A 15,678-nucleotide genomic window follows, 5' to 3' on the forward strand; every position below is an offset into this window, starting at 1 on the left:
AAGATTGTTTTGTATCTGGTGCCTGAAGATTGTGCAGCAAACTGCAATTTGTTGGGTTATCAACATTCTTCTGTTTACTCTTGCCATCTTAGATGAGTATGGATACAGTAGAACTAACATATTTTGGATCTCATCCAGCTGCAGGTGCATTCCAGCTTTATTCACTCACACCGGCACATACCACACAAGTGTATGGTCCTGGTTAGGTTTGGGGGGGGGGAAGACAAGAGTACCATTACTGGGATGTGGAAGCAGTGACAACTGCAAGCAAGAGACTACTTATTGTCATAGTAGAAACTAAGGAGATGTTATCACAACTGACATTTAAGTAGCACTTTTAATATAATAACTCCACACAACAGGGCTCATTTGTAGATGTTTCTCTTGAGAACCATTGTAAATATGATCTTTCTATGAGTGGTGACAATTCTAGAGTTTCTTGAAATGATAAGATATCTTTATTAGTCACATGTACATCAAAACACACAGTGAAATGCACCTTTTGCGTAGAGTGTTCTGGGGGCAGCCCGCAAGTGTCGCCACGCTTCCGGTGCCAACATAGTATGCCCACAACTTCCTAACCCGTACGTCTTTGGAATGTGGGAGGAAACCGGAGCACCCGGAGGAAACCCACGCAGACACGGGGAGAACGTGCAAACTCTTTACAGACAGCAGCCGGAATTGAACCCGGGTCGCTGGCACTGTAATAGCGTTACGCTAACTGCTGCACTACCGTGCCTTCCCCAGTCCAGAACCAAGTAAGCAATCCCATTTGTTTATAAACAGATTATTACCATCTGGCTTTAGATCTTGGATAGTCACACAAAAAGTCACTTCTTTTACTCAAAAGATTTACAGAAATGTAGTTCAAATAGGTGTGAGATTTTCCTAGACTAACCTTTACTCCAACAGGACACTGACAAAGGTCCTGGGAATCACTACAACCAAGCGTTTGCCCTTTTACAAGGTAGATGCATAAATCAGGAATTCTTCGTCTGGAGTTCACTCTAGCCTGGCACTAAACAGAGGCTGCATATCTCTAGAAAATGAGTTTAGACACACTGGCCTGCAAATAGATGACAGTGGCCCCATTTGTCTGATCCAGCCCAAGGAGCTGGCTGCAGTCCCAAATGCAGAACTGAAACATTGAAAATTGTTGCTGGAAGAAATAGGCTGACAACAGATATTTTGACTTCTTGGGTGCAAGCAGATACCACAGATATGCCAGTAGCGGTATTTGTACCCAATTGCCCCATACACGTCTGCTGCACTGGAAATGACCCCCCCCCCCAAAAAAAAACAGCTGGGATTACACTGGTTTCTTAAGGAATTTTTAACCCTAGTTGTGCTATGTATTAAGTCAGAGTAGGCAAGTACTGTTTTTTTTCCTTTTTTAAATCTGTGTATGGGTGGGGCCCATAACAGTGTCAGATTTTTTTTATCATCAAGTTTGTGGTACAACACTGCCATATGCTGGTAGCAAAGAGAACTGCAGCAAAAACAAATGCCAAGGAAATGAAATTCTACTGTGCAAAACGTTCTTCAAATGTTAAATTGTACCAACAGGAAAAATTTCATTCCTAGTTCATTGGAGTGGGTAGATAATGCAGCCAACTCTTGCACCTTCCCAGTAAATACACAATTAACAAAGCCAAATACAGCAAACCTCTAATAATCCGACATCTAATTTTTCAGAAATCCAGATGGTCTGGCAACTGGCTCACTCATTGGTCCAGAACACAAGCGGGGTGTGTGGCCAGAGCCTAGAACACCAGGCATCATGAATGTGTGCGAGTTTGTGGCTGGAGACAGGGTCTAGGGTGCTTGTACATTTCCCTCTCCCTTTGAGCTCACTGGATTCACTGAAAAATATATTAAACTACTGTGTGTGACATAAAATAAATTGAATAAAAGCATGTTGATGCATTATCAGGGAATAACATCCAATCATCTGGAAAATCTGCTCATCCAGCAAATTCCCAAGGCTGCCAGATTATCAGAATTTTACTGTTACGCAAATGTTGTGGCATATTCCATCTTTATTTCAGGCTGACAAATATACACAGTATCTATGCCAAATGGGACAAAGTTTCGTTCCAGGTTCATGAGCTTTCAGCAAAAGTTGGAAGGTATTCGAAGGACAGGTTTTAATCTAGTGCAACATCATGAGAAAGGAGCAAGCAGAAAGGTGGACGGCAGAAATGGCAAAATACAGACAATATGTAAAAATGAGGCAATAATAAAACATAGTGGTCAGGAGACCATTAAATATCATGGCCCTATCTGTAATCACTGGGTGAATGGAGGATGAACTGAAGCAAAAAACAGAACTCTGGAACAACTCAGTAGGTCAAGCAGCATCTGTGGAGGTACAAGATGCAAGTTGACATGTTAGATTGGGACCCTACATCAGGACTGAGAGGGAAGAAGAAAGATAGCCAGTATGTAGCAGTACAGGGGCATGGGTGTGGGGATACAATTTGGGAGGTGATAGGTGAAACTAGATGGGAAAAAAGGACAATGAGCAGATGGGGGAAAGCAGGGGAAGGTGACCAAAGTGAGAAGAAAACTCGGTGGACAGGTGAGTGTGTGTGGGAGGAGAACACCATGGGTGTTAGTTACCCAAAGGTGGAAAATTCAATTCATTTGGAAAATTCTGAAGCAATCTGGCTTGGATACGCATGATAATAGTATCGTTTTACCACGTTTTATTGAAGGGCACCCTGCCCTAGATAATTTTAGAAATTGAAGTACTCAAAAATATGAAAGATTTTGATGCAACTTTTATTATCTTACCATATTTCAATAGTTGCTGCCTTTACAACCAGCCTTGCTTAGAATCTGTTTGTACCAACTGTCAGAATAGTCTAATCAACATTAGCAATATGCAACTCAAGCATACTTTATACAACACACCACAAATTACAACATACACACACATCTTCACAAAAGGAGACAAATATAACAGTAGTAACCACAAAGGGGTCTCCCTGCTGTTTGCCACAGGAAAAGTTATCCCCAGATTCCTCTCAATCACCTCCACAGTATCCAAAGAGGAGCAGTGGACATGATCGTCATTACGTGACAACACCAAGAAAAATGGAGGGAGAAGCACCAACCACTACTGTAACCTCATTAAAATCTTTGACTCCATCATACAGTTGCCAACAGATATTCACTGCCATCTGAAATTTGCTCCATAAGTGCATGTAGGCAATATTAAGCAACAGTTACATAACCACTCTTTGAAAAGTGCTGTCATACTAAGCTCCATCATTGCCTCAACACATTCCTCAATCTTTCTCACCCCACCTCCAACAAACTTCCTGCAGGCAAGGAGCTAATTTTCAGAAGTAATGGAAGAAAATACGTACTTTTAAGACTGGCAATGTTATCAGAAGATGCAGAGTGGCAACTGCAATTTAGTTTACTTATTTATTTCCCCACCAAAATAAAACCCTCAAAGTTCAACCAAACCTTAATATAACCAAATGGACATTTTGATTAACATTACCACAGCTCCCAAATGTGAATTAAACCCTTCACCCTTTAACTCTTGGGAATTTTGAGAATATTTAATTTTGGGATTGTCCTCACAAGCTGAGGATTGGAAGCAGTGCCAGGTTAACATGAGTTAAAGGATGAAGGGTTTAATTCACATACGTTAAACTGACACCACCTCCAATCCTCAGCCTGTAAGGATGATCACAGGCAATCCATCAGACCCCTGGGCTAATGAAGGGGCATTCTGAGTGTTCCAATGTAAAGTGGCTCCTCTAAGGAAGGGGTGGAAAGGGGTTGGTAGGATGGAGATGGGGTGGTGGAGTGGGGGGCGGGCGGGGAGGGAGATGAGGTGGAAGAGGGATAGAGCTAAGTAGGTGGAGAGGGGTTGGTGAGGGGACAGTGGAGGGGACAGGGTGGAAGGGTGAAAAGGGAGGAAGGAGTGAGGGGTGGGGGGAGTGGAGAAGCGTGGGGAGCACAGAGGGGTGGGGGGGAGCGCAGAGGGGTGGGGGTGTTGGGGAAGGGAGGGGATTGGGGTGTGGGGGATCACAGAGGGGTGGGGGATCACAGAGGGGTGGGGGGTGTTGGGGAAGGGAAGGGAGGGGAATGGGGTGTGGGGGATCACAGAGGGGTGGGGGGGAGCAGAAGGGTGGGGGGATCACAGAAGGGTGGGGGGAGCACAGAGGGGTGGGGGTGTTGGGGAAGGGAAGGGAGGGGAATGGGGTGTGGGGGATCACAGAGGGGTGGGGGGGAGCAGAAGGGTGGGGGGATCACAGAGGGGTGGAGGGAGCACAGAGGGGTGGGGGGAGCACAGAGGGGTGGGGGGATCACAGAGGGGTGGGGGGGATCACAGAGGGGTGGGGGGTGTTGGGGAAGGGAAGGGAGGGGAATGGGGTGTGGGGGATCACAGAGGGGTGGGGGGGAGCACAGAGGGGTGGGGGGCGCAGAAGGGTGGGGGGTGTTGGGGAAGGGAAGGGAGGGGAATGGGGTGTGGGGGGAGGGGTTGTAGGTGTAGAGGGGTGTGGGGCAACTACCTGGACAATACCACCTCAGATCTACATTTACCTGGCGCCGGTTTGCCACCTCCACAACCTTGGCTCTCGTTTCCATTCCCCGCGTTGCTTTAAACCATCGTCCTTCCCTTCCCTGGTCACCCGCCGCTTCCTTTGACCAGAAGCCCCGGCAGGGAGGGAGGGACGAAACCACCCCCCCCCAAAAAAAAATGCGGCGCCGTCTCCATGGAAACGAGCCGGAGCGCTTTGAGGGACGGACCAGCCGGTGGGTCCACCCGGGAATTGGTTCCGGCGGGCGGATCACTCGGTGCGGAGACCTCGGCCTGTGGTGAGTCAAGGAGGGAAGTAGTGAGGGAGGGAGGGAAGTAGTGAGGGAGGGAGCAAGAGCAGTGCCTTGTACCGGTGGTGCAGCTCAGCCAGCGGTTAATAGGGCGGGTTTACTGGGCGGCCACTGCGGCTTCAGCCGGTGTGTGAGTGCAGGAGCCGGGCGAGCCTGGCTGGTCGGGCGGGGGCAGCTCCAGCTCCAGTCACCGCCCTCGGCCCTTAGCGAGAGGGACCATCAGCCGAGGGGATCCCCCACCCCGCGGGGGGCTGTGGAGACTCGGCGCTCAAGTGCATGTGAAACCGAGCGAGGGATTTCTGAAGATGGGGCAGGAAACCGGTGCAGAGATGGAGGATCAGCCATGATCTTATTGAATGGTGGGGCAGGCTCTCGGCCTCTCCCTGCTCTCGTGTTTCAATTTTGGCTGTGAACAATAAATGCGTTGCTTAAGTGTTGTCCTCTCTAAGGATTGTGTCATGTAAGTAACCGATCTCCTGGCTTCGACAATTTGTCAGTAAAATTCCAGAGACTGTGGAGAGTCTCTGATCAAACCACACTCACCTTGCTTGAGCCCCTTATGTTTCCAGTGTGGAAGACTGTACATTCTGCACTGGAGTTATTTAGAGGTTAAGAACTCAGTGCGCGTACTTTATACTGATGAGAACATCACAGATAATAAAATTGACAAAGGCATTGAGGGTGATGAGTGACCATATGAGTGTGTTAGTGGGTTAAGCCTGTGAAGTTCATGATTAATTACAGCAAGTCTGGGGTGCATACTTGAGCCGGGGGGGGGGGGGGTGATGGGAAAAAGATCACCTAAAGGCATGTGATATGTACAAAGTCTGAGCAGTGAGTCCTTTTTGATGCATCACAACATCAGCAGTGCACTGAAACTCATTTACATTTCCTATAATTACAGAATTGGGGCAGTGATTAACTTTTTCTTGGGCAATGGCCATGAGAACTCTAATATTCAAGGATCACACACACTGACCAAAAGATAGGAAAAAATCTATACTTAGATTGGTGATCACACCTGAAATTGAGGTTTCCTCAACCCTTTCTGGGAAGAGCATTCACACTGGTTACTGATCACATACTATTATTGTTGATACCAAAGAAATTACAAAGTAAGATTATGGAAGAATTCTATCAAGCATTCGAGTACAGTAAATATGAAGGTCACGGCTGGAGGAATTGCCTATCAACAAAGATATAATCGATCAAGCCAGTGGATGTACGATACTTCGGGATTGTAGAACACAACCTCTTAAAGCCAGTCTGCAATTCAAATCTGCTGTTCTTGTGATGATAGCATCAAGAATACAAAACAACTATGACATCCAGGCAAGACATTGCCCTGTTGTGATTATCTTGGAAAGATGTCACAATGAACATGGAAAGTGAACATTATAATCTACAGGCAGTAGAAGATGATTTGCTTGTCGCATCAGTGGAGTAGCTGGAACTATATAAAAAGTAAGTGTATGAAGATACATTAAGTGGATAGACTGATTCTTCCAACAAAAGATGCATAATGTGGGAATACAGGGTATTGATACCAAAGAAATTGAAAAGCAAGATTATTGAAAGAACTCCCATCAAGCTCTCAAGTACAGTAAATATAAAAGTATTGGCTGGAGGGCTCGTCTATCAACATAGAAGACATGGCCAGTAGATTATAGTACATCAGGATTGTAGTACACAGCCTCCTAAAGCACTGCTCCACATGTGCCAGTGAACCACAAACCCATTCCAAAGCATCCATATAGTTTATTGTGAAAGGGTATGGCAGCTTTATAGCATTCATTGACAGCCATTTGAAGTGGTTAGAAAGCACTTAGTGTAATGCATCACCACACAAAACACTGTAGGAGAACCAAGATCTATTTCTGCCACACTTGTTCTTCCAGAAGAAGTCATATAAGGTAACAGTCCACAGTATAAATCATTTCAGGTTGAAGAGCAATGAAATAAAACACTTTTTCATTTTCTGTATCATCCAGCATCAAACATGGAAGCAGATAGATCAGTTTGTGCAGTAAAGGAGGTGCTGAAGAACCAGGTTATAGAAAGTGGGTCAAACTTAAACTTGCAACATTTCTTATTTTTCTGTATGATATTAACTGAGGGCATTTGGCCCATCAAGTACATGCTGAATCAGAGAATAATCCAATTCCTCCATTAATTGTCCCTGTAACCGGGAGTAGTAAAGAAGACTCTGAAACTGATAATGTTCCTGAAGTGAAATTCCCAATGGTATTCTGTAAATATTTTAAATCAGTTATTGTTTTTTTTAAAAGAAAAATGAAGCAGTGTATAAAAAACACTTGTACGTATTTATGTTAGTTGTGAATAGTAATTTTTTCTGTAATTCTGGCCCTATCTGTGTGGAGCTTGCACACTCTCCCTGTGACAACATAGGTTTCCTCAAGGTGTTTCAGTTTCTTGAATAGATTAATTTTCTATTGTAAATGCCCGTACTGTAGGTCAGATAACAATGGAATCAAAAAAGGGGGAAGTTGATGGGCCTGTGAGAGTGAATAAGTCACAGAGCTGCAGGGGAGTATGAGCAGGGTGTATGGGAATGATAGGGCTGCTCTACGGCAAACCAGTATAAACTAAATGAGTTGAATGGTGGCTCCTATGTTGCAATGAGTTGTCAATTGTCTTTTAACTATGGTGATGGGAAAAGTTCAAACTCATTAGTGAATAATTACTGGGTTTATCCATACACCCTTTTTATTTTGATCAATGTTGTAACATACAATTTTCCAGTCCTTAAGCATAAACACCTGAATCTTTAGGTTTTTGGAAGAGCCAAGACTTTCTCAGTTTCCTCCCTTGCTTCCCTTAGCAACCCAGGATAAATCCCATCTGAATCAGGTGATTAATCTGCTGAAAGTGCATTTATTCTTTCTGATACCTCCTCATTATCAATCCATAGCCTGTCCAGAATTTCAATTACATCTTGCATTGCTGAGACTCCAGCACATCTTTTTCCTCAGTGAAGACCAATGTAAAGTACTCACTTAATATCATGTTCTCTGCCTCCATGCATAAATATCCTTTTTAGTCTCTGATCAGCATCTCTTCTATTTTAAGCTCTATTATTTTGGTCATCCTGCCCTTCCTTATGGAAAAAGTACCTTGATCGTGGCTGAAATTTCTCAACTTTAATGGCCTCTCATTGGTCAATTACCTTTTGCCTAACAAGCTTTGATTTTCAATTTTTCTGGGTCAGATATGTTCTCATCCCATTGAAATTGACTCTTCTCCAATTGGATATATTTGTTTTGACATTGCCTGCTTCCTTTCCCTTAGCATTGTGATATTATGCTCAACAGTCTCCCACTGACATTTGCTTCCTTAGAGGTTAAGAAGTCACTGAAAGCACATTCTGTTTTCACTCTTCATCGCCATTCATTGAAATCACTAATGAACTTCAGGGCAATGCCAGCAATTAACTAGCTTGTAAACATTTGTTGGCTGCCAATTCACACAGCAACCCTGGCTGTGTGCTATTCTCACAGCTTGACAGCTGACCATAAAATTGTATCCCTGTGGGATGGCATTGCTGTCAAGAGATAATTTTGGCATTTTACAATGGACTGCAGTCCACTTAGGCTTCAAACATTTCATTTCATTTTTGAACCTACAGTAAATGTAAGTTATCATTGATAAGTCTAATTAAAACTGCTTTATAAAAGATCAAGTCTATCTTCACCATCAAAATGTATCTTTTACAGGAGATGGAATCATCCTGTCGTAAGGAGAAACCAAAGCCAAAAGAGCCAGCCTACCGCGGCGACAAAGCCAAACAGAAATCTGCGCTACAAGAACTCAAACAGAGACAGCGAGCTGAGGTATAGGACACAAGGATGATGTACTGTTCCACAAAGCCAGAGGCCAACAGAAGTAGATCTGGTCATACCCCCACAAGAGTAGATTTCAAGTACTTTATGTTCACTGCATGTACCCAAGGTTGAAATATTTGTACAGCAGTTTTTGCCCTGTAATCTTGGTCTACAGCTGGTAGCTACAGAGTACATGGTTTACGCTGCTCTGCTTGCATCATTCTGGCCAGGAGAGAGCTGTCTTCCCAGTTAGTAATTACTGAAGGGTTTCCCTGTGTGGACAGGAGTTCTATTTTGACAGAATATAAAAAAGGAGATTAAATATCAGGATGAAAAGTTTCTTTGTTCCCATTCACTTTTGAGCAATGAATTTAATTGCATTGTTGCTTCTGAGTCGGATCATAATTACATTGTCATTTTGTATTGCTTTAGAAGCTGATTAAAAGTGCAGAAATGTTGATTTGAAAACAATATTAAATATACTGAAGTGTGTACCATATTGTAATTGTCTTAAAATTTACATTTCTATTTATCTCCTTGAAATGTACATTTAAAAAAAACAATCTCGTTATCAATGCTCAAACTGATGGGTCTCTCCTGTCTACTGACTTAAGGGGTATTATTGCAAAATGAGTTTAAGTCCATCCAGTTACCCAGTGCTAGTTCCCAGATTTTAAAAAAAGGCATGAAAACGCTTGCATATCTAAATCTAAATCCACAAAGGATTTGTTTCCTCAACAATCTGTAGCTCCATTTGGGAAGTCTAGTGTGGCAGACATGTGGTTGGGAGAATTGGTTCCATGATATCCCCATATTTTATGTATTCTCAACAATTGCAGGATTTCTGACTTTGTTCTTATCTGACTATAATTTTTTTTTGCATCATTCTACATATTTTCATTGGTACAATACTGAACTTTGTACTATCTCCATATTCCCCCCCCCCCCCCCCCAACAGATCTACGCCTTGAACAAAGTGATGACAGAACTGGAACAACAACAGTTTGAGGCTTTCTGCAAGCAGATGCAGTCACAGAGTGAATAAAGACAGCACGGACTACCTAATGCTCCACAACCCAGAACAGGCGGCTTTGTTTTATCACTAAATGCATATGAAAGATGATGAATTACAAATAATGTGATCCTGCTCTCTAACCATACATAGACCTCATCATGTAAAAAGACCTCAACCTCAGATTGCAACTTCTTGCCAGCAGAATAGGACCACTTTGAGTTACCTTGTTTCACTCAAGTTAAAATGTTTCTTATTACTGTAAGGCCAGGCCAGAAATCAGCTGGAATTGTCACTCCTGATTGCTGTCCTATATATCCTCCTGAATGCAATCCATGTGCCAAGAAGCTGAAGACCAGAAAGGGCTTCAACTACAATGCCACTCCACCCACCCCGACCCCCCCCCCCCCACCCCACCCCACCCCACCCCCCCAATGCTGGGACAGCCTTCCAGTGCTTATTGTCCAAGCTAAATGAAGAATAGTCAATTGAGTGAAGTGCTGAGAATTGCCTGCCATTGCTTAAATCTAAATTTGAAACCCAGAATCACGTTGACTTACCTTCTCTTACTTTGCTGGTCCTCTGCCATCTAATGAACTGGGAGAAGAAGAATTCTCACAAGCAGTGTATTTACGTTTGATCTTGTGTAAGGAAGTTGGAGCAAATCATCGTATCTGCTGCTCCTGGAATCCTGTAATGGACGCCACATTTCACCATTCACTCCATTTCCTATTGATTCCATCCAATGAGTAATACAATTCGTTTTCAACATCTCCTGAAAAATATCAAGCAGTCCTAATGTTACATCTGCCTTTTGAAATTGACATGTGAATTCTCCAGGAGTCTGTTCCAAATGTGCTCTTGCCTTTTGGAGAAAAGTTGCCTTTTCCTGACTCCTGACTGTGAAGTTTACGGTTGCACCCTTTTATTTTGTACTGGTCATGCAAGCTATCCCATCATCCCACAATTAATTTGTTTTGCTTTCTTGGACCCAGAAGAATTAGGAAGCTTCACTTTTCACCCAGTGCAAAGAAACTGGAAAAATCTGGAGATGATGCCTGACCTGAGAGTAAGGCAGTGAGACTCCCATCTCCAGCTTTGCAGTGCCAGTGCAGTTGCTTGTAAATGCATTGTTATCTAGGATCAATTTAGATAAGTTTGAAAGAGCCTTTAGAACAACCTTGCTGTCCTAAGTACAACAAATTGATTGCTTTTTCAATGTTTTTTTTCTATGTGGATCTATTTCAAATACAAGAGTTTCATCTATGCCATGCAGGTCTCCATGAATGATGATGCATCAGTTAATCTGCAACTGAGATGGATAAAAATACTATCAACCTACCCAAGACAGAATATCGGAGTTTCATCATCACGAGAATTGAGGCCAGGATAAAAAAATCTGACATTTTCTTGGATAGATCAGGAAAAATGTAAGCTGTAAAATTCTTGAATCCTTTGCAAAGGGAGTATTCAAAATTGAATTGTAAAATGGTGCACAGCAGTCTTGCAAGTTAGGTCACTACTTTGATGGGTCTTCATTTTTCAACTGGAAGTACTTTCCAACCAAACCTTTTTAAAGAAAATGTATATTTATAAATTTGTTATTAGATGTTTAATTATTTATTGTTGTAATTATGCGTATAGTTTGTGCCTTGTGTTATTTCAGGATCCCCAAGGAGAGCACTGATAACAACCCAAGTGAAGCAAGGTGGGTGCTGCTGTAAATGGCCGTAAGCTTGAAGTACAGGAAAAAAGGTTATGAAAGTTGTTGATGTATAAACCTCTTGCTCCAAAGGAAACCAGCCTTGTGCTGTGTTCTGGAGTCATATCATTGAAGTCACAGGCAGGAAGAAGCAGTCTGCATCCCAGAGCATTTTACTGGGACAGAGCTACCCAGTCCTGGAGAGGAACACCACTGTCGAAGTCAACAGCAAAATCAGTTGTCACCCAAGGTAACTCCATGGCAGGATGCAGCAAACTGTCCCTCATCAGTGAGTATCATTAGAACTGACCTGGTGGAGGGAGATACAAATTATTCATTGACATCTTGTACATTAAGTCTCACTTGTTAAGAATGTTGCAGATTTCATCCTGTTTGTTTTAAACATTGAAAAAGGAATCATCTGAAGAAACGCTAACCTCTGCTCTTAAATCAGTTTCCCTTCTGTCTTTATTCCCTAAAGTCCCAACGGTTCTAAAGTCCTTCATTAGCTGATTAGGTATAAAGTGCTTTTAGAAGTCTTAGGAACAGTATTATAAATGCAAGTCCTTTCCTTTGATGTCAGCACTGGATAGATGAAATGTGTTGCCCTTTAACACAAGGAGCAAAACCAGAGCTTGTCTCCTTCTGTCTCTATCTTTAATTGTGAGGATTGATTGTTTGAATTTTATTATGATTCCTGAGGTTACGTATAAGGTTTATATATTAATGGAGAGTGTTGTAGACGACCTCTACGCAAATAAAACCAGAAAATGCTAAAAATATGCGAGGTCATACAGCATCTGTGGAGTGAGAAACATAATTAACATTTCAGGTGGATGACCTTTCTTCAGATCATCTCCAGACTGATCAACTCTTTCAGCCAATATTTTGGTGACTTTAGACATGATCAGACACTTTTAGGAATGTAAAGACATTGTAAAATTGGTATCTGCGGATCCTATGTATGGATCACGTTACTGTTGTGTTATCCAATCACCAACTCACATTTTGTTAGGTTCCATTGACAAATTTGCCATTATGTTACAAAGGGTCAAGATGGCCTTGTACACATCACTTTTGCTCAAAAAAATATTGGTCTGGAGTTTAAAGCTACTAGTATGGATAGTCCTCAGCAGCACATAAAAGTTGGGTACAGAAATGATGACAGTGGTTTGCTCCAAGCCAAGGTCTGACTATCCCTGATTGACCATGGTTGTCTCAGGTCTGGTTCTCAGGCAATGTTGAATTAGCTGGTTTCTTCCTGCAATCATTCTAAGAAACAATCAAAATTAGCCCATACCACACCTTGAACCTGATCTGCTATATAATAAGGTAATGGCTGAATTATGTCAGCTTCATTGTGCCCTATTCCCACATTTTGATTTCTTCAATGCTCAAAAATGTGTTGATCTCAATCAGTGAACAACCACAGCTCACTGGAATAGACAATTCGTCCGAGTGAAGACATTTCAGTCTCAAATGACTGACCGCTGGTTGTGGACTGTATTGCACCAAAAGCACAGCAATTAGCCAAGGCTTCCACTCCAGGTAGCTTTTCAACCACTTCCACAGAAATGTACTGGCATCAGAATTCTTCACAGACTGGTGTATTTCACACACAAGGCTAAAAAATACAGCTGAGCGAGAGCCCAAAGGATTATCGCCTGCATGCTTCAATGAGCAAGGTTAACATCTGAAAATAATAAAGGAGGAAAACAGGGAAAAATTGGGGTCCTTTTTCATTCAGCCATATGAAGGGTCCCACCTGAAATATTAAACTGTTTCTGTTTGACTTGTGAATGACATTTGGCCTTTCAGCGTCTTCTGCTTTTATTTTCAACATTAAAAGTCTAATATTTTATGTAGTGTCCTTTGCCATCTAAAACACTTTACTGCCAATGAACCAGTTTTGATGTGTATTTACTGTTGTGAGGTAACCAAGCAGTCAACTTTCATAGAGTAGTTAATCTGTCTTTTGTGATGTTGGTTAATAGATGAGTATTGACCAAGACACTGAGGAGGATTTCCTTTCCTGCTCTTCCAGTTGTAGTGTAGTATAATAATTCAGGGCCTTGATTCAGCTTCACATTTGAAGGACAGCACCCCCCCCCCCCAGTGCAGTATTCCCTCCGTACTGAATTACATTGTCCACCTAGATTATGTACTGAAGTTTGTAATGACAATGAGTCAAGTTCCTGGGCTCACAGAGATAAAGACACAACCCGAGTCAAGGTGAGCATCCATACCTCATCAAAGAAACATGAGTCTATTGTGACTTAAGTAAGTCTGTTTCCCTGTAAAATGTGCATTTAATTGATTTTGTTTTCTGAACCTGTTCTATTTTCCTTTCATTCTGTTTCTTCAGCACAAATTGTTGAAGAAACATTGTGAGCCGAAGGGCCTGTATTGTGCTGTACTGTTCTAAATCTCTGGCCAAGCCCATGCAAAATCATGATTATTGCATCCATTCGAGATACTGCGTAGGACTCTTAAACAGGTACTGTAGACCTGCAAAATTTGGATTTCATTTTGCACAAAACAAGGTAGCATTTGTTGTATTTGTGAATGTTAACATGTACCAGAGGAGTGACTGTTTACACATAACATTGCTGGATACCTAGCCTAAAGCTGAAGTAAATCAATAAACTCTTTTATTGCTATATCAGTAGCTTCATGCAAAGTTCAGTGGGCCTGTACTAAATAAAAAATGCCTGAGAATGTTCCTGCGACACATTTGAGTTAATAACCTAGAAATTCCTTTCCTTTATTTCCGGTGGCATTACAACAGTATGGCGTAAGTCCCAGAAAGATCAAGGTCTTGAGGTTCACAGCTACACATTACATTTACCTTTATGACAGTGTCACTTTCAGCAAAGCATTTTCCATTGATCTGTAACAAGTTCTCACAGCTGCTGGCATTTCAACTTGCAAGGTGCAATTTTGATAGCCAGCTCTTAAAATGCTGCTTGTATTGTGGTGTCCCTTTTCAGCGTACAGGGATGCCTTGCTACTGAATGAATGGATGCTGCATAGGTGGGGTGGGTATGTGCTCCTGAGGGTGGCAGAGGAAAGTGGACTGCCCAGTAAAGAATAATGCCCACAGGAGGATGTTCATTGAGCAAGGGGGCACAGAAACCTTCCAGGTCTATAGCCAGGGTCTGCTGGCTGGGGGCCGCCAGGTTAACACCACCTGAGTTCAGTTTATGAATGCCTGTACTTTAGGGAAGCCTGCAATGCTTCAACCTGCCTCTGTTGGCTGAAGGAAGAGCAGATGAAGTCATTGAAAAATCAAATAAACTGCATATGCTAGGAATCTGAAATAAAACATGAAAAAGCAGGTCAAGCAGAATCTGTAGAAAGAAAAACTTAAAGCTTTAGGTCCAGGATCCTTCAGAACAAATGAAGTTTTCTCATTCTTAGTGTGAAGCTTGGGTGAGCTCCCTGATGCAGCAGTGACACAAACTGATGTGGCAGGGATCACCCTGGAATGATCCTAAAGGTAGGAAGATGATAGTGACTGTGACCCAGAAATTCACAGGCAAAGCAATCCAGATATGCAAGGGTGTGTGTGAGGTTACAGTTGTTTATCGATCTCAGTGAAGACAAAGTATGTAGTTTGAATGTTGTACCTTTAATACCACAATTTCAAGGATTACTGATGTGTGAATAAATAAATTTTCAGTCCAGTGAAGTTGAAAATCCATGCTGGAGATGCATATTGTATTACAGTTGACATCATTTGGGGGTTTTTTTTACACTGGAAAAATGTGCTAGGACAAATGAAAGTCTTTCCAAAAATTGAATTAAATTTCCCGTAAACACCAAGGTAGCCAGAAATGGGTACTCATTTCCCTGGCCATTGTCTCCTATGGGGTAAGCCAATTTTTATAGTACTTCTGTTTGGAGTTGTGAAAGGAATTTCTGTTCAATAACTAATTTGTGGAAACAAGACTACAGATGTGGGAATCTGGAGGAATTCAGCAGGTTGATCAGCATCTGAGGGGGGAGAGCAGGGTGGTGCGGGGTAGAGGAGGAATTGTCAGCATCTCAGGTGGAGACCCTGCATCAGGATAGAGGGGAAGGGGTTGAGATGAGCCAACAAGTACTAGGTAGACCAAGGAGGGCTGAAGGATGACTGATGAAGCTGGAAGGGGGTGGTGGTTGTGGAAATAAAAACAAATGAAGCCAGGTGGCTTGGAGGGGAGGGTGAAGGTGGAGACAGGAACACAAAGGCTACCAGTGCCAGAATCTGATGAGCAAAGGTGATA

At 42.6% G+C, this 15,678-nt stretch overlaps 1 protein-coding gene across 1 annotated transcript; it reads left to right on the forward strand.

The window, feature by feature from the left end:
• Nucleotides 1-4,794: 4,794 nt before the first annotated feature.
• On the forward strand, nt 4,795-14,177 carry svbp (small vasohibin binding protein). The gene is made up of 3 exons (XM_052039360.1): nt 4,795-4,842; nt 8,589-8,705; nt 9,655-14,177. The coding sequence occupies exons 2-3, from the start codon at nt 8,592-8,594 to the stop codon at nt 9,739-9,741; spliced, it is 201 nt and encodes a 66-aa protein (XP_051895320.1). The 5' UTR covers nt 4,795-4,842; nt 8,589-8,591; the 3' UTR covers nt 9,742-14,177.
• The last annotated feature ends 1,501 nt before the right edge of the window (nt 14,178-15,678 follow it).

This window comes from Pristis pectinata, chromosome 26, assembly GCF_009764475.1.
Source record: "Pristis pectinata isolate sPriPec2 chromosome 26, sPriPec2.1.pri, whole genome shotgun sequence".
NCBI lineage: Eukaryota > Metazoa > Chordata > Chondrichthyes > Rhinopristiformes > Pristidae > Pristis > Pristis pectinata.

Coding starts and splice junctions, on each gene's coding strand:
- svbp (XM_052039360.1), top strand. CDS start 8,592: ATGGAATCATCCTGTCGTAAGGAGAAACCAAAGCCAAAAGAGCCAGCC. Junction 8,706..9,654: donor AACAGAGACAGCGAGCTGAG/GTATAGGACACA, acceptor CCCCCCCAACAG/ATCTACGCCTTGAACAAAGT.